Genomic DNA, 19,723 nt, shown 5'->3' on the forward strand with positions numbered 1-19,723 from the left:
TTTTTTGGGGGGGGGGTTGCTGATCAACACTCACTACAAGCCGAAAAAATATCCTTTGGATTTCTGGCAATCAAATTCAGATAGGGCCTACGTTATTAGATCAATCATACATGGAACATGATAGTTATAATCCGATAGTGATCTGATAAGAAGGGCATGTCCTGAGAAGTTAGACAACTTGACAGGTAAACGTAGTGTATATTATACTCGTATATGACATCTGTCACTGCAGCAGTATGCAGTGAAGAGATATAAGAGTTCTCATTTCATTTCATCGCTATTTCTCGTGTATATATTGCTCAGAAGTATTCTAAATGCAACTTGTGTACTGTGATATAACTCATGGTGACAATTTTGTACATAGCTGGTATACAGTTACTTACACATGTATCTTACATATACACCTGTATACCTGTAACTTGGCGTTTAATATGAAGCTTGCAGCACTGCCCCCACAGCCCCTATTGTTAATTTCTATGTCTGTCCAGCCTCTATTATGTATAGGAGTTGGACGCTTGGGCCCTATCTTTCAATAGTCATAAACTTAACCTCCCAAGCACACAACAAAGGCCCCTTTCAAATTGTGTAGTCCCCTATTGTTTGAACCCAACTTCTGCTGGTAGCCTTGGCGTGGGAACTAAGTTAGCTTTTGCAACATCTTGGGCTTAGAAAGCCAGCAAGAAAGCCAAACTAGTCAGTATCATGTTCGATCATCGTTGAGAAAGCATCTCATATCTAGTACCTCGTATCTCGTATCTCGTATCTCGTATCTCGTATCTTCGAAGTTCGTTCCCTCGTTCCGAAACCAGTTTCAACAGTTCAAAGCCTCCAATTGGTAAGAACAGTTCTTTATTTCAGTACATGTATATTAAAGGTGATTTGTATTTAGTAATCTCAATAACCAAAACCATTCTAGTATTTCTGAACTTAATTCTCGGAAGTTTTCTTGTTCAGTGTTATAATTGAAATCAGTTTTTATAAGTATAAGATAAATGCATATTGAACGCTGAATAATCATGCTTAATTTCTCATCAACTCTGAGTTCATTACAAAAGTTAAGATTTTCATGTTATTGCTAGTTACTTTCTGTAATTCTGTTTCCCTTTATTTCTCTGATTTTAGTAACTCAAATGATAGTCTAAAGGTCATATTCATTGTTGGAATAATATGTTCGCATGTGTGTATTTACAATGTATTATAGATTAACAGTCTAGTAAAACAATTCAATTCAATTCAATTCAATTCAATCATAGTTTATTTCCAATCAACGAAAATCAAAAACATAGTACAATGTATACATGTCATTAAATGATATTGTTCAAACGCTTGCAAAAGATTCATGTAATATACGAGACAAATTATAGAACAACATATATGTACAATAATAAAGAGGAACACTGTACAAATACTACGTGGGCGAGCGGAAAATAAATTCGATCATGGAAAATAGATAGAGCTGTACTTGTTTTATCATTTTATGAATTGTAATGCTCAGTAATATTTAAGGCTTAAGAAATAATCTACATTTCACTATTCGGATATGTACATGTGGGTTTGATTTGGTTTTATATCTGTTATGTTCAGTGAATGCACATCTGTTGACCTTAGTATAAGGAGAGTTATTTGTAAGCACTTTTCTTTAATATCACACGCACTTAGTCGCTGTTATGAATTTGTTTTCCTTGTAATATTGTTCGTTGATTAGCATACTAAATGTTCGCTTTATTTGTTCTATTCTTCTTGCAGTATTTTATCTACTCTACTCTACTTCTACATGGGAGATTTGGATTCCAATAAATTCGTTTTCGCAAATTCATATCTCTCTGTTCGGAATAAATTCTGTTGGAGTACTATCGTTCTTCGAACTCGACCGAAACTCCTCACTTAGCAACTCGTGTTAAGTGAGGCAGCCACAACATCATTCTGTCTTGCAAGATGTGTATAGGCCCTATTGGCCTACAGACAAGTGCTGTAACTATATGAAAACTCTTGTTGAGGGAAAGAGTCTCTAAAACAGGATGGCATGATTTTCTTCACAGCTTTGTACACAAAACACCCTTTGTTATTGTAATCTAGGTTGTAACTTTACATCTGAGTGTTTTATTATTTGTTTTAATCATGATAATCAATAAAAACATGAGTAAAACAAACACCTTGTGATGTTAAAACAAGCAGTTTCATATGCCGTCATCCGTATGTGAAGTTAAGATTTGGTTCAACAATATATTGAGGCACGATCAGAACACGGATGCCAGTGAAAACATCCAAAATACACCTGAATGGTCCATTTTGGCCAAAAAAGATAAATAAATACACTGTATTCAGTAAGAGCTGATTCTTCTTTCGAGGTTTGTCTCATTCTCACTTCTTCTTATAACCAAAGAGCGTACAAACCTCTTTGCTTATAAGTTCCTCTCATATTATTCATGAGACACTACCATAGCGCTTCATCATGGCGGGTGGTTCGGCTGGCGACTGGTGCCTCATTGAGAGTGATCCAGGAGTGTTTACAGAGCTAATACGGGGCTTTGGTAAGACAAGCGATGAGATTTTATTCCCTTGGGTGGACGGTATTATTTATTTGAGTTGATATTGTCCATACCTTAAATATTATTCACATAGAAATGAAGCGATGACACATCAGTTTGCATGATCTCAAGTCATGCCGTGCGATGGGACGTATGCCGATTTCGACATCCGCGAGGAGCCTCGGGCCGGCCATGGAGAGTGACCCCGTGCCCGTCCTGCCCGCCCGGGCAGGAACCGAGCAAGACCAGCTCGGTAGAACAGCTGGATGGGCCTAGACAGAAAGATCCGTCTGTCCGGAGGACTCTTTTATATTTTGCCATTAACGCTGTCCTCCGTAGACAGACGGAAGGTTGTAGTACCCATTGCTGTGTGGATGTTCTTAACCACTGTCTCTATGGAAAATTGGGTGAGGTACCTCACCCTTCTCGATTGCGTCTAATTCACGGCCCTAGGTCGGCAAATTTAAGCTTGAATAGTTAAATCAACTATTCAAGAATAGACTACACTCACCAGATTAATGAATAATCCATTATTTTAGTAGAATTTTCAACGTAAAACACAGCCTGTCGCGTCGTCACGTTCAAACTGCAGAAACACACACTATGAATCTCTTAGCCAATCACATGCGAGGTAGCTTCTACGTGTTTGTTTTACTAAAACACGTACCTCGCATGTGATTGGCTTTCAATGGCTTACAGATTAAAAATGGCGACTTACTGCTTGCGAACGGCGATGTTGCGATATCGATAAAATTTCTGCGTTATAACCGAGTAGATTCTAACTGTGAGTATTTCGATTGCACAATGTGAGAAATTAACCCCAAATATTGCTGCATAATGTGTCATGTCATGTCAAACTTGTTTGAATGTAAAATAGCTGCCTGAAATTTGGTTAATCGTAACGTTTGATCTGTGCGCTATTGCCACACAGGAGCTGGCATCATTGACTTCGGTCTGTATACGGAGGGGATCCGTGAAGCCAGACGTAGTCTCCGCGGAACATTCCCCGACGGACAGATACAGACCGATCTTTCGGTCAAGGATGGGCCGTGCATGCCATGGAGACACTAAAACCACGCTAACATCACACAGCATTGTACGGGTAGAATGTCAGGCAAAAATTACTAAATCACAAAATCGGGCGGGATGAATTTGTAAGTTGGTAAAGCAGCATGATGAGTCAAGATAATGAAGTAAGAATTACGCTCAGAGTTTGATACTGAGGACAGATATTGAGATATCGATTATGTTTGAATAATATGAATCTAAATTATACTATAGTATTACGACATACGACTTTATATGGCTCTCTGGTTGGGGCCATAACTAAGGCATAAGTTATGGCATGGCTTGACCGAAAGATCGGTCTGTATCTGTCCGTCGGGGGAATGTTCCGCGGAGACTGCGTCTGGCTTCACGGATCCCCTCCGTATACAGACCGAAGTCAATGATTGCGGCTCCTGTGTGGAGCAGTCGCGCACAGATCAAACGTTACGATTAACCAAATTTCAGACAGCTTTTTTACATTCAAACAAATTTGACATGACATAACACATTATGCAGCAATATGTGGGGTAAATTTCTCACATTGTGCAATCGAAATACTCACAGTAACTCGGTTATAACGCAGAAATTTTATCCATATCGCAACATCGCCGTTCGCTAGCTGTAAGTCGCCATTTTGAATCTGTAAGCCAATCACATGCGAGGTACGTGTTTTAGTAAAGAAAACATGTAGAAACTACCTCGCATGTGATTGGCTAATAGATTCATACTGTATGTTTCTGCAGTTTGAACGTGACGACGCGACGGGCTGGTTGATATGTGTTTTACGTTGAAAATTCTACCAAAATGTTGGATTATTCATTAATCTGTGAGTGTAGTGTATTCTTGAAAAGTTGATTTCGCTATACAAGCTTAAATTTGCCGACCTAGGGCCGTGAATTAGACGCAATCGAGAAGGGTGAGGTACCTCACCCAATTTTCCATAGAGACAGTGGTTAAGAACATCCACACAGCAATGGGTACTGATACCTTCCGTCTGTCTACGGAGGACAGCATTAATGGCAAAATATAAAAGAGTCCTCCGGACAGACGGATCTTTCTGTCTAGGCATGGCATGCAATAACCATAAATGCACCTCTGACATTCGCCACAGTTCAGTGGCTCTGCCTTTTCTCTCCAGCTTCCAACTTCAAGACAGTTGCCTAACCACAAGACTTGTAAAAGCAATTGACCAAAACTGTCTCCAAGACGACAAGATCAAAATTACTGTGAATGTGATAGCCCAACACAACAGTAACACCAGCTGACGCCAGGGCATTGAGTGCAGTATCAAATCAAACCCAAACCTGGAGTGTTTAATAGCTATGAGTATTAATGATAGTGATGTATTAAGTTTGTCAATTAGGGATGGAAACTGACTAATTGTTTAGACATACCATACTTTGTTTTGGGTGGTAGAAGGCTTAACAGTGCACCACATATTGTTTCCAGGGTATGTGATATGTATTTGGCCCTAAAAAGGGCCTACCCAGTCCCGACGCTTCAGCAAGCATGTTCTCGCTGTTCTCAAGGGAACATTTAGAGTGGCGAGAACATGCTTGCCGAGAACATGCTTGCCGAAACATCAGACTGGATAGGCCCTTTTCAGGGCCAAACACATACAATGTACCCTAGAAAGAATATGTGGTGCACCGTTAAGCCTTCTACCACCCAACGTTCTACCGCCACGGAAGCCTTCAAAGATTTCATACTTTGTTTTCATTTTATTCAGTAATTAAATAACCAGTAGATCTACACATCTATATCTATCTCTTCAGGCACATGCCAGACACCTGACAGACGGATCGAATCCCAGCAGTTCATGTATTGTATACAAAATGGACATGGGGGTTTATGTGGGTTCATTTTTGATTCACTTGATTGAGCTGAGATTCTAAGGGTGTATGTACACCCTGTATGGTTTGTGTCATGCTGTGGTAAAAACTGGTAGTCTGCAGGTCTGATCTCATTATCACTGGACTTCCCAATGAAGGAGAGTAACGAAGATTGGTTTGTTGAAGTTAAATGTTTTGCATGTGTGGTGCATGTAAGTTGAAGCCTGTATAAAAATGTATATCTCCTTTATCATGTCAACTTTAGGAGTAACTGGAATGCAAGTAGAAGAGATATGGACACTCGATGATCAAACAGCTCTTGAAAAATTGAAGTAAGTATCTTGTCATCAGTAGATTGTGGGAAAAAATTGAAACTGTATATGCCATCTTTTTGCAACCATGATGTTTTGTTAATCAAGATTTGTAAGTAATATTTTGGGTATGGTTAAAGGACAAGTTCACCTTCATAGACATGTGGGTTGAGTGAATACAGCAATATTAGTAGAACACATCAGTGAGAGTTTGAGCAAAATCGGACAGTCCGTTAAAAAGTTATGAATTTTTGAAGTTTCTGCTCACTCACGGCTGGATGAAAAGACTACTATAGCTTGTGATGTCATATGAGTACAACGATATAAAGAAAGAATAAAGAAAATTCAACATATTTCCATTTTTCTCGCATATCAAAAGAACACTTGACTTCTCTCTTTCAGAAGGCAGGGGGAATAATATTACCCTCAACATACGTCAGTAGCAAGTCGAAGAACTGTGCACTTTATTCAAAAAGTAAAGTTTTGTGAAATTCTCTTTTTATTTTCCTTATATAGTTGTACGCCTGTGACATCATACACTGTAGTAGTCTTCTCTTCCAGCAGTGACTGCGCAGATACTTAAAACATTCGTAACTTTTGAACGGATTGTCCAATTTTCCTCAAACTTTCACTGATGTGTCTACTAATATTGCTGCATTCTCTCAATCCTTGTGTATGTGAAGGTGGACTTGTCCTTTAAATCCATGGTCAAGAACCATTGAGCCACTTAGAGTAGCATAACTTTTGCAAGGGAAGAAGTTAGCAATTACCCACCATTGAGAGCATATATTGTGCATCTCTTGAATGGGAGGCATATTTTCCAGAGTTTTCAATTTTATGAATATCAGTAGATTCAGTGATCAGTAATGTTGCTGTAGAGTAACTGGAATTCTGTTGCTTAGGTGAAAATGCAGCATGTTCAATAATCAGTGGAAATAGAGCTCTGGTTGTTATAATTCCAAAGTTCTATGAATTGATGTGTTTGTCATTTTGAATTACAGGCCAGTTCATGGACTTGTATTCCTGTTCAAGTGGCAGCCTGGAATAGAATCTTCAGGCACCATAGTTCAGGATAGGAGGCTGGATGAAATATTCTTTGCAAAACAGGTAGAATGCACACTTTGTGCTGCAAATTTGTTTACTGTTATGCATTAGTATCGGGATTTTATAAGGTACGCTGAACAAATGGCTTGTGACACACATTGGATATATTTCAAATTGTGTTGTATTGGAGAGGTCTTTTGTGATATGTTCTCTCACTCCAAGTGTCAAATTCCAAGTGTCTTATTCCAAGTCTCTTGAATCTTACAATTCACAAGATACAGCAAATATAGACAACTGGTTGACATACAATGAAGGGATGAATGGAATGGAGTCTTGATCTACAGAAATGTTTTCAATTGGGTAAAACTTTAGATGTTACGGAAACAAAGGTGTGACTAGTTTTTAGGGGGGTTAGACTCGACATCAATTCCAAGTAACAAATTGGGGTGGGACAGGATGTTTGTGGTTGACTCAACCTGGTCGTAAATTGTGGTTTGATTATACTTGGGCCTATATTAAGATGGGAATTTTGGGCTGGATGTTGTCTGATACTGTTGGGGAAGAATGGAATCATTCTAACATTCTAGTGGTATACTCAAGGGATGATAGAGGTCACAGTGACTCAATGGAGATAGGGAGGTATGTGTGCATAGAGGTCAATGACTTGGAGGTCGGGAGATAGATGTGATGGTATGGTGGAATGGACGGGGGTAGTAATAGATTTGAGTATCATTACACAACAGTACATAATACAGGCAATCCAAGGCAGGTAGGCCTTGATCTTTTTGAACTCGAAGTATGTACACACATGTATGGTATAACAGCCATGTCACAATGTACCATAAATGCATTGTCTGGTTTTATCAACAAGCTGTTGTACCCTGTGTGGTCAAACTCTACTGTATGCAAGCATTAGTGGAAAGAAAGCCTTCCCGACTGATGTAAAGACTACCAGACATTTTAGCCCTCCTATGTACTTCTGTATACAATTTAATGTCTGTACAACCCGAGAGACTGGTTCTTATAAAACTAGTTGAGGAAAAGTCCCGAGTATACTCAGGCAGGTGACTATGGGAAATGCATGTTGTAGCAAAATCAGTCCGTCCTCAATGGGTTAAACCTTGAGACTGTGAGGTATATGAAACCATTGATGTATTTAATGTGGAGTTTCTTGCTTACACATGGCTTCATTGTATTTTGACTACAGGTCATAAACAATGCATGCGCCACCCAGGCTATCCTCAGTGTGCTAATGAATTGCCGTCACCGTGACGTCTCTCTTGGAAATCAGCTCAAAGAATTCAAAGAATTCACTGCAAGCTTTGACCCAACTGTGAGTCTGAAATTCCCAGATTTAAAACAACTAAACAATGTCGATAATAGAAAATTGAATACGTGTAATAAGGGATTAGTATTTTTTTTTTGAAAAAAAGGAAAACAACAGATGACTCCATTGTAAGTTTAAGAATAAATAAAAACAACAACAAAACAAAACCAAATGCATACAAGACAACATCAAGATTTCTGTATGAATGATATGTTTGCTTTATTGCTGATTAACTTATCATTCTTTCATATCAAGCTGGCAAATTTAGTGGAGATATTAAAGTGTCCAGATAAATGGGAAGCTTGTAGGACAACATGTCCTCCAATTAGCAAATGATTGCTGTGGCTATATTATGATCAACCTTGCTGAAATTAAAGAGAAAATTCAAAATCTATAACTTTCTAGTCGTACGTCCCATTATAGCGAAACTTCTATCATTTTTTTATTTTATTGAGCAATTGTGTTATTTTATTGCGTAAGTCATCCTGAGTATTGAATAGAATTGCACTTTTGTTATGTACAACTGTATGCAACAGTTATCACCGAATTACAAAGTTTGCAATTTACATGAAAACATGTATATTTTTGTTTGCTTGTTTCCTCCTCAGATGAAAGGCCTTACAATCAGCAATTCAGAAGTAATCAAACAAGTTCACAATAGTTTTGCAAGGTGAGATCGGATTTCTAAAAATTGTTTGTCTTCTTTGGAATCAACCTATTGATTGTGGGCATCTTCGACGAGGCAAGAGATATTAGACTTGTACAATTTACATACCTGAAATGGTCGAAATCAGGAATAAAATTGGTGTCTCTTTGATGCTATATAGAACTTTGTATTTTAGCAGCTTTCTCTGTTTTGATTTCTGATTTGTAATATCTCTTCCTTCTCCATTTCATCTTTCATTGTGAATATATGTTTGACAACAGATAAGAAAACATGTGTACTAGATGTTCACAAGGTTAGTCAAGATCCAGATAAGCAGTTCCAAGTGATGCCGTGATTGAGCAGATGAAAGTACTTGAATTTGATATGTGCCAGTGTTTTCACGGCCAAAAACTGTTCAATGTATTAAGTGTCACTTTGAAAAGCATATGTGTGTGTAGATCTAGATAATGCATGTTTGTCTTTGTTGTCAGTGTGTGAATGTTACATTTACTTGCTGCTTTCTCCTTATCTTTCTTTTCCAACAGGCAGCAGATGTTTGAGTTCGATGCAAGGCTTGCTAACAAAGACGACGACGTGTACCATTTTGTTAGCTACATGCCAATTGACGGCAGGCTTTACGAACTTGATGGACTGAAGGATGGGCCTGTTGACCTTGGTAAGAAGTCATTAGTCACCCGGTGCATTTCTGTACATTTCTATCCTATTGTACTTCAGTTTTCTCCTGTTTTTGCTTTCAGATAGAATTGCATTACTGTCAACTTGTGTGTTTAAGGAAATCCATACTTGTAAGTTTACTTGTAAATATTGATATCATTGCCACTTGGGTATGAATTCTGGTTCTTAGTCAAAGTTTCGCATGAAATTCAATTTTCTATGAATCAACATCCTGCTTGTCTTGGTGTTTATAATTTTACACAATCCAGGGTGTACTTTTAGTTGTGGTTACACTGTGTATTTGTTAACCTGTTGAGGACGAGTCCTGTGTAAACTCGGGCAAGTGTCTATGGGAAATGTGTGTTGTAGCAAAATCAGCCCGTCCTCAATGGGTTAATACCTTCGATCTCATACATATAGCTTACTTAGATGTTCAGTGTGATCAGATTAGTGCAATTTATGTAATATCGTGGTATACAGATCATTAGTTAAACTTTTTCCATGGAGGCCATGTGAGACTTCTAGAGCTTTAACTTTAAGGAATTTTTCTGACACCAATGTAAACAATTCTGATGATGTTGGAGGTATATATCTCAACCTAGCACTGGATGCATTGTTTTGCAGGCAAGGCTGATGATGACGACTGGCTGAAAACTGTGAAACCTGTCATCGAGGAGAGAATAAGGCGGTGAGAAAAGTCTGACAACATTCTTTGCGTGGCTGACAACAGGATAGTTTTGGAAATTTGACTCGAAATCAGATCTCTTGAACATGGCTATACTATAAAGATGTTACAATGATGGGCTAGTTGACATGTGTACTTTAGAATGCATGGCTGTTTTTCCCCCTAGAGATCTAGTAGTGAGTTACTTTGAAGCTACAGACGACTAATGTGATTAAAGGACAAGTTCACCTTCATATACATGTGGATTGAGTGAAGGCAACAATGTTAGTAGAACATATCAGTGAAAGTTTGGGGAAAATCCGACAATCCTTTCAAAAGTTATGAATTTTTAAAATATCAGTGCAATCACCGCTGGGGGAGAAGACTACTACAGTGTATGATGTCACATGCGTACAACGATATAAGGAATATAAAAAGAGAATTTCACAAAACTTGACTTTTTGAATAAAGTGCACATTTCCTCGACTTGTTACTGACTTATGTTAAGGGTAATATTATTCCCCCTGACTTCTGAAAGAGAGAAGTCGAGTGCTCTTTTATTATGTGAGAAAAGTGAGAATATCTTGAATTTTCTTTATACTTTCTTTATATAGTTGTACTCATAATGACATCACAAGCTATAGTAGTCTTCTCATCCAGCCATGACTGAGCAGAAACTTCAAAAATTCATAACTTTTGAACGGATTGTCCGATTTTCCTCAAACTCTCATTGATGTGTTCCACTAATATTGCTGCATTCACTCAACCCACATGTCTATGAAGGTGAACTTGTCCTTTAATTAAGTCCTTGGAAGCAGCAGTTTTCTTTCAGTATCTTGAAATTTCATTTAGCCAAAGGGAATTTTGCACCACAGACTTTATTGACAATAGATTTTGGACCTTAATTTTTACTTTATTGTAATGAATTTGTAATGAATTTTGTTGTAACCATTTTTTGTTGCAATGGTAATGCCTTGTACTTGAATACATTAAAAGAGTTGGATATGTGACATGTATGGCACCTTGTGGAAATCAACTTTCATCACTGCATAAACCACACAGGTACAGTGCGAATGAGATCCATTTCAACCTGATGGCATTGATCTCGGACAGGCGGATGATCTACGAGAAAGAGATCAGCCGGCTGCAGGAACAACTCAAAACGCTGGAAAGTCAAGTGAGGCCATGTTCATTGAATGCACTGTTTGTGTGACATCATGCCATGCAAGTCAACCACAACTCACAGACCATTTCTGTAATGTAATAAGATTCATTGATGTTTCTATGCATACAGTGTAGTAACAAACCAGTTTATTAACCTGATCCATCCAACTAAAGTTTCTTGAGCAGGAATTCAGTTGAATTCATCAGTTGTTAGTGTAGGTAGGGCAAACCTCAACAAAGTATGCATAGAATTTGAATACATTACAGAAATGGATCCATGACATTAATTTGCTCCCGTGACAATTGCTCTTATGAAATATCTGCATGCTAAGCCAAACATAAATTCTATCCACAAACATTCCCTAACCCTAACCCTAATCCTCACATCAAGCTAAATCTAAAAACCTATCACAACCCTTACCCCAACCCTTATAAGTCCTTGGAGAAAATAAGACTGGAGCAATTGTCGCTGGAGCAAATGTTGTGTCCCCCATGTACCATGTATCACTGCCTTTGGTGGAATCTGTCCTATAAAGGTCTCCTTACATCCATTATGTGTTCCAGGCTTGAGAGCAAGTCGAGAAAAGGTGTGTGTTGTATGAAACTTGTCTTGCTATTGTGAGCTGGTAAACGTGGTTATGTCTAGGTGCATACCATAAGGCTGTGCTACTCAACCGACGGGCCATGAAGCTCTCTCGGGTGGGCCGCGATGTTGTCTAAAAAATGAAATTAAAAAAAGACAGTTATTTTATCTGACTTGGCCTCCTAAAGATTGTAAGAGCTAAAGTGGGCCTGTGGTTGAAAAAGGTTGAGGCCATAAGGTATTGTTATGCTTATTTCAGCTGACTTTGTTACTGTTTATGACATCACAAGGCAAGAAAGACTTTCCTGGGGTGGAGCTTAATGGGTGCAGAAAAATGAAAAATTGAGTGATTATAATATCTTATGTACATTGCAATAAATATGCTTCCTGATTATGTGATGTGAAGACATACACATATCAGCAGAAGTCGTCATGGACATAGGACAAGGATTGAATGTCAGGGGGTCTTTGAATAAGCTAATGTGCAAGCACAACTATAAAGGCTATGTATAATTGTTGTCATTGAAGTTGTAAAGGCTATTGAGCAAGAATTTGCAAACCTTGTTACTCTAGCATGAGAAGGCTGTTGATCGTAAGCAAAATTTGTGGAAGCATTCTCTCCTCTTCATTACATATGGTTGTAAGGTCTGCAGTTTTTATTCTAATCTATACTTCTGCCTTTCTATCACCTCTGCATTGAAATTTATCCTGTTTCAGTCTCAGTATTCCATATGTAGTTTCATGTGTGTGTGTGTGTCTGTGTCTTATACAGTATGTATTTAGAAAAAAAGGGGGAAGATAAGTGTTCATTAATAGAAAAAAAAAATTGACATATCCTTTGTCTAGACTTTGTTCATATATTTTGATATATGTTTAAACAGGGTGAGCTGATGGAAACCAACCAATCCAGTCCCTTGTCTGCCGCAGCTATCCAATCAGAGCTGAGCAAATATCAATTGCTGGTTGAGGAGGAGGACCGAAAGATAAAGTTATTCAAGGTGAAGTATTTGTTCAGAAGACAAGAAGAAGAATGTGTACATTGTATGCATGTATATATGTATGTGTGCATGTATGTATGACTGCATGTAGAAATATCATTTTGAAAGATTATGTATATCAATACTATATGAATCCTGCATATCAAAAGTACCGTAGAGTTGCCAAATATTGAGTATAAAATTTAGGGCAGATTCCAAAAGAGCAGACTTTAAGCCTCAAAATGACCCATAACTCAATAGAAGTGGACTTTCTCAAATCATCGAAATAATGGAAAGGAAGTACACCGTCTAGGAAAGTGCTTGGAAGTTTAGGGTCCATTCAAGTGCTTATTTTCACCCAGCGTTGCCCCGTGCAATGAATAGAACAAAAAACAGTGTGAAAATCCTTAGCAAGCACTATGTAAGGGATTATCAGATTAAGCTGAAATTTTGTACGCATTAAATACATTCCATTCACGTCTAATACCAATTTTCAATGCAGGAGCATCACCTTTTAAAAGTTATTGTGAGCTGAAAGCGAAGAGTGTGTAAAGGGTTCTCATGCTCCAAATGTGCAAATATGAGAAGGCCTACATCAGGCCAACAAAAACTGTTCCAGAAATAATATTGCAATAAAGACAATTTCCATTCATTTTATGATTCCAAATTTCAGAATTATATAGGAAAAGAATTACTTTTGCAGAAAATATAAAAATACCCCCCCAAAAAATCACTCGGCTGACCCATTTCATTATTTTGAGTCAGTATGTAAATTTGCATTGTCCAACTTTTTGTTAGCCTTGTGATGCACAGTCAGGTATATGGTATATAGTATTATTAAATGATCTGCCCGATACTAGACAGTGATTGGTTGTAATGCAATCATGTGAGTAATCCCGCAAGGATAAAAATTGTTTTATCGCAAGCAGTCACACCGCATCAGGTAATATAAGTCCAGTAATTTGACTGGCTGTTAGTGAGACTAGAATACTTTGATCTGTATTTATATTGACCGTAATTATGATATAGCATGTAATGTTATTGTGACTGTAGCCACTCTAGAAATGTGATGGTCTGTGATAAAGGAATTTTCAATCATTCTGTTTGGCAGACTGAGAACATTCGGCGAAAACACAACTACTTGCCGCTGATCATGGAACTGCTGAAGGTGTTGGCCAGCAAAGGGGAACTAGTGCCTTTAGTGCAACAGGTATGTCTCCCTGTAGCGAAGCTTACCAATAAAAAGGAAGTTACAATAGTGTGGCTTGTGTACAGTCTTCCTCCAGACTGAAATTTAATCCCGTGCTTGTGTGATGATGATTGGAAGGTGGAAACAGGCCATGACGATAGAAGACAATATATTTGCTGCTTAATCTGTTGAGGACATGCCAATTTTGCTGTAGCACACATTTCCCATAGACACTTGCCCAAGCACACTCTAGACTGGTCTCCAACAAGTTTTGGAAAGAAGTTGTGAGTTATATGCTGTATAATCACTAAACCACACTGATGTATCATAACTTTTTTTTTTATACCCCTGCCACACGTAGTGTGAAGGGGGTATATAGGAATCACCGTGATGTTGGTCGGGCAGTCGGGCGGTCGGTCGGTCAGATGGTTGGTCGGTCTGTTGCAAAATCTTGCGTCGCGAACTACAGTTTTGAAGCAATTTAAATGAAACTTAGGGTAAATGATGATATTGAGGTATACATTAGATGTGCAAGACATGTTTTTTTGTGTTTGTCGGACAGTGCGTTGCCATGGTAACCATAATTTTACCAAAACATTGTGGATTGAATAACCTCCATAGTATTTAAGCAATCAATTTCAAAATTGGTATCTATGATGATCTATAGGTGTAGTTATGCAAGACACTCTTTGTGTTTGTACTTGACAGAGCATTGCCATGGTAACTGCATGCTTTCTTCGAAATCTTGTGGAGTGAACAACTTCCACAGTTTTGAAGCAATTGAAAGCAAATTTGGTAGGCATTATGGCCTTGAGGCATAGATGTGGAACACATAATTTTTGTGTTTGTCGGACAAAGCGTTGCCATGGTAACCATAATTTTACCAAAACCTTGTGGGTTTAATAACTTCCACATCATTCAAGTAATTAAGGTCAAATTTAGTATGTATGATGATCGGGAGGTGTAGTTATGCAAGACACCAATGTGTTAATATAAGAAAAATGTTCTGCCGTGGTAACCACTCATTTTTGTATCAAATTGAACCATTTAATCTATGAAGGTGAAATTTGGTGTGTATGATGCTTAAGTGTAGTTTTGCAAAATGTCCTTCGTATTTGTATCGGACAATGCGTTGCCATGGTAACCTTATTTTTTTTTTAAAATCCTGTGGAGTGAACTTCTTCCACAGTTTTCAAGCAATTGAAACCAAATTTGGTAGGCATTATGGCCCTGAGGTATAGATGTGGAACACATAATTTTGGGGTTTGTCACACAAACCGTTGCCATGGTAACCACTATATTAATGTCATTGCCCTCATGACAACATATATTATAAAGCAACACTAGGGGTGGGGTATTAATCACCTTCAGTGATAATTCTAGTTTGTTCAATTTCTCCATCATTTTGCAGGCGAAAGAGAAGGCTCTGGCAAAACAAGAGAAGGAAAAACAGAAGAAGGTGCCGGAAGCAAGATAAGATGCTAGCTATGGCACCTTTGCCACATACTCGCCCCCTAAGGAGGTCCAGTGTAGTTCATGTTTCAGCGTCGTAGACGACAATGAATTCTTGATGGCGTCATCAGATTTGTCCATATGTCAAATCACTTTGATGTCAAAACAAAAACAATGAATAAGGTTATCTAAGGTAGAGGTTAAATATCACATAATACGTCTTCGAGCACGAGAATCATTTTATGTTTTAATTCAAATTTGAAAAATGCCACCGATAATATTTTGTCTATGGCAGACAGAACATTCCAGAGTGCAGTTCTGAAGTGCAGGGGCCCCTTAGGCCTCTCTGTACTGTGCTTACATGTGACTGCCTGCCTTGATACTGCCGAAATAATTCTTTGGTATTATCACAGACCATTAAAATTCCTGTGTGTGGAGTTACGGATTTGACAAAGAATTGAAGTGCTTGGAGAAAGCTGCACAGGCTCGTTATTTTGTCTGAATTCACTCTTTTAGCTGAGAGAGTGTATGATGAAGTAATGGCATGTGAGCCATGCAGAACAAAAGTATGTACGAGTAGTTACACATATTTTCAGAGCAAGCATATTTGGCAAAACGCTGAACAGAGGGCATATTTTTGTGTAATGCTCCATGAAAAGTGTTTGTTTTGTTTTGTTTTGTGATATTTATCTTTTTTTTTTTTTCTACATTTCATAGTTGGTTTTTATATCCCCAGTGTTGTCAAAGTTTGCACCAAAATGGAAAGAGTTATTATGAATAGATTGATGATATCAAGGTCTTTTAAAGGCAGCATGCAAATGAAGTCACACAGAGTTTAAAACAGTTACAACTCCCAGAAAGTCAATGAGTATATCTAAGATTGTATCCTACGGAAACCATGAGACCATGGTCCAGGTCAAGTATCTCACTTATTTCATTTGTAGTGGATACAAAAAGATTTCAAAATTGGTATCTGACATGAATATGCATTAAGCATCAATTTGAATCCTTTTACACATAAATGCATTGAGTCTTATATCTTCCAAAGAAATATGAAATTATTGATGTTTCCCACAAAAACCAGACAAAACAAGACAAAAACACTGATGAGTGTTGTTCTGGCAATGGGGTGCTTTGGTGTGGAACTTTGAAGTGACAGGTGCAATTTGAGGTGACCTATCAGTGGTTATTTCAAGTGACTACATCAACAGATATCTGATTTTGCTCACTTCTAACTTTTTGGTCACGTGTCCTTGCAGTCGTGCAGTATTTATATATGTATGATATGTCCTGCAGATATGTAATGAAAACTGCAGAATCTGTCAACCTAGTCCACATGAATTGTTCTGATTGAAATTCAACAAAACACATGCGACAGTTTCGTGCTAGTATGTATTGTAAATATGCTCAGTTGTTTTATCACTAAGAGCTCTCTGTACTCTAGCTCATGCTGTATGTCAGTTGCTTGTTTGTGATCAGATATACTGTAGTTGATCTGTTGTGATATGTTTCTGTCATGAGTGAAAATTGTTTTGTAAGCTGCTCTCATCAAACCCAATATGATGAGTATAACAGAATAATATGTGTATTTATTTATTTTTTTTAACTCAAACTATTAAGGATTGGCAAAACTCGCCAATGTTGACCAGGGGCTTGTTTCATAAAACTTGTCATCAGTGACAACTACCACATTTCTATGACCAATTTGCTCTCAGCCAATCAGATGCAAGGATTTCAGTAGCTTGTCACATCTATGACAACTTGTCATTGATGACAAGTTTTATGAAACGGGCCCCAGGTCTGCCTCTTACTCTTCATAAAAAGTGAAGTGTGATCTGGTAGGCATGTGACTTTTATTTCTCTCGCTCAAGGGACCTCCCTTGTACAGTATGTGCTATCTGACTTACAGAGTACAGTATATAATGTTTTCAGGTTGTCTGTCAGTTATTTGTCAAGGTTACTGCACTTTGACCAAAATGTCATCTTCACCTTTAACTTCAGCTACCAGTGCCCAGTTGCAGTGTGCAATTGGCATAGAGGATGGAAATACATCTATACAATTATTGGTATTGGTGAAAGGTGAAATGTCAAGGTCAGATAGAGGTCACTGAACATTGGCATAAAGTGCTATCCCCAGCCATAACTGCCACGAGGAAATCTTATTAAAAGTGGAATGTGGTATGACTGATAAAAATGAAATGGAAACTACAGTTACAGCTACAACTATTTCCTTTGTGCAGTGATGATTATATACAACATATGTCCATCTTACTAGGTCACTGATCAAGATCAAGATCAATGAAACTTTAATCTAAATGTAAATGAAGTGCCATACTACAAGTATGTACTGGTTGTGGACTATAAATGATTGCATGAGAAGGCGGGGACCTCCCAGTTTACTGCACATTGCACTCAAATTGCTGTAGAATATCTGGGGGTTTGGTCATTAATCTCTTGACAGTCCATATTCAGTGAGGATTTTCAACAAGATGCAAGTATAGCTTAATTACGTACAAAGTTAGCAAACACAGTCATTGCTGATCTGTCCTGATCGGATAGCACTACTTGTAACACTTAAATGTCTTTGGCATGTTTATCTTTCTTTTTTTATGAGGCATGAAAATCAGTACAACTGATATTTTCCTAATGTACTCAAATATTCACTCCCAGAACTATAAACAGTCCAGAACTCAAAGGGTTATTACAATAGAAAATTGTTTTTAAGAGGTTGAATATAACCAGACCCTCTTATAACAAGAGGATTTTGCAAGTCCCAAGTCTTCACATTTGTTTGTTTGTTTGTTTGTTGTTGTTTTTTTTTTCATTTTGATATAGTGAGAAACCTAATTAATAACAAGGTAATTTTCTTTTTTTAGTCCTTGTGATAATGAGTTCCCCTGTACTAGATGGACACGTAGTGATGCAGCGGTGGTCTTACGGGAAAGAGTTGGGTTCAAATTATACCAAAGCATCACATTCTTTTCCATGTAGACGTGAGTCTGTGGACTGCATTAACTTCTTTGGTGATCATCTTTCAAATGTATTTTTTTGTTCTGTTGTGTTTTGTGTTATGTTGTGACTTGTATAGTAAGTCGGTTGTTATTGTTTAATTAAACCTTGTATGCAATGCCAAGTACAATTTTGAGACCGTGGTCCTGAGTGCGTGGAAGTCCCGGTAGCATGGGGACACCGTGGAGTGGCAAGGCTGCGCCGGCTCGGGGATATTCGAGAATCCCCAAAACGAAATGTGTATAGCTTCATCACTGATCTGTGTGTATAAAAGTACACACACGTGTACAACCGAAGAACTTCGACCGGATTCGACCATTACCGATGAGCTTACACTTTGATGCACATATTCGCTGACCCGTGCTAGGCGTGGTTTGCGAATGTACCCCTGTGGGCAGCGAATGAATCAGGCCTCCATGAAACCCCACGCCCACTGGTTCTTCAGAGGTAATAAGAAGTTTCTGTGTTCACCAATTAGTGAGGAGCTTTCGATGCTTCAAGGGAAAGTACTTGTATTCCAAGACTGAGTTTGCCCTTCTTGATCGCTATGCTTGATAACGTACTTTTGCATATCGCACCAGAAACTTGGTAACATTCACCACAAATCCGTGTATATTATATCTATGTGCATATGCACGTTAACTACTAAAGCGCTGTATATTTTCACTCATGCCATGGCCTTACGATATGCATAGTAACCCTCTCCGTATGAAGGGAGACTAACGAAGAAGATAATAAAACGTGCATCTCACCGTGCAGTAAATTCCATATGAATGCATTTACTTCAAGTTGTCAGTCACTGTATTTATTTGTGTACATGTAATGTACTTCATGTGCCCACATTTTGATTCCATTTGATCACATGAGTGCTCGGGACAACGTGATAAACTCTTACGTGGTGTGTTGGTGATGGTGATGGTGATATGGTGATGGTGATTGTGATGGTGATGATGATGGGGATATTGATGGTGTTGGTGATGGTAATGGTGGCGGTGGCAGTTGCAGTTGCGATGGTGATGATGCATTGAGGTTAGGAGCAGTTGGTAGGAGGGAATGATGAGTTTTATTCCTGAACCCTTTGTGTACCAGAGACTTTGTACAGTATGTACAACACTCGGATTTTATTTGTCCATCGGTGCTATTTAAAAGCACGCAAAGGGTGAATTTCAGATTGCTGTAGTGCGATGACGTGTGATGGTGAGCTGTTGGATCGTGTCTGAGAATGAATGCAGTCTAATGGCATGATCCTTAACTTCGAGGATAAACTGACCTCTA

At 38.3% G+C, this 19,723-nt stretch overlaps 1 protein-coding gene across 1 annotated transcript; it reads left to right on the forward strand.

Annotated features, from left to right (window-relative positions):
- The first annotated feature begins 2,450 nt into the window (after positions 1-2,450).
- Positions 2,451-15,618, forward strand: LOC139729144 (ubiquitin carboxyl-terminal hydrolase isozyme L5-like). Its single transcript, XM_071640073.1, has 11 exons — positions 2,451-2,531; positions 5,673-5,739; positions 6,720-6,825; positions 7,970-8,095; positions 8,698-8,759; positions 9,281-9,411; positions 10,035-10,098; positions 11,137-11,251; positions 12,703-12,819; positions 13,910-14,008; positions 15,399-15,618. Exons 1-11 carry the CDS (start codon positions 2,453-2,455, stop codon positions 15,462-15,464), a joined length of 1,032 nt encoding a protein of 343 aa, XP_071496174.1. The 5' UTR covers positions 2,451-2,452; the 3' UTR covers positions 15,465-15,618.
- Positions 15,619-19,723: the final 4,105 nt, after the last annotated feature.

Source organism: Diadema antillarum, unplaced genomic scaffold (genome assembly GCF_040938485.1).
Source record: "Diadema antillarum isolate AM-2024a unplaced genomic scaffold, OU_Dant_1.0 seq00000220_RagTag, whole genome shotgun sequence".
NCBI lineage: Eukaryota > Metazoa > Echinodermata > Echinoidea > Diadematoida > Diadematidae > Diadema > Diadema antillarum.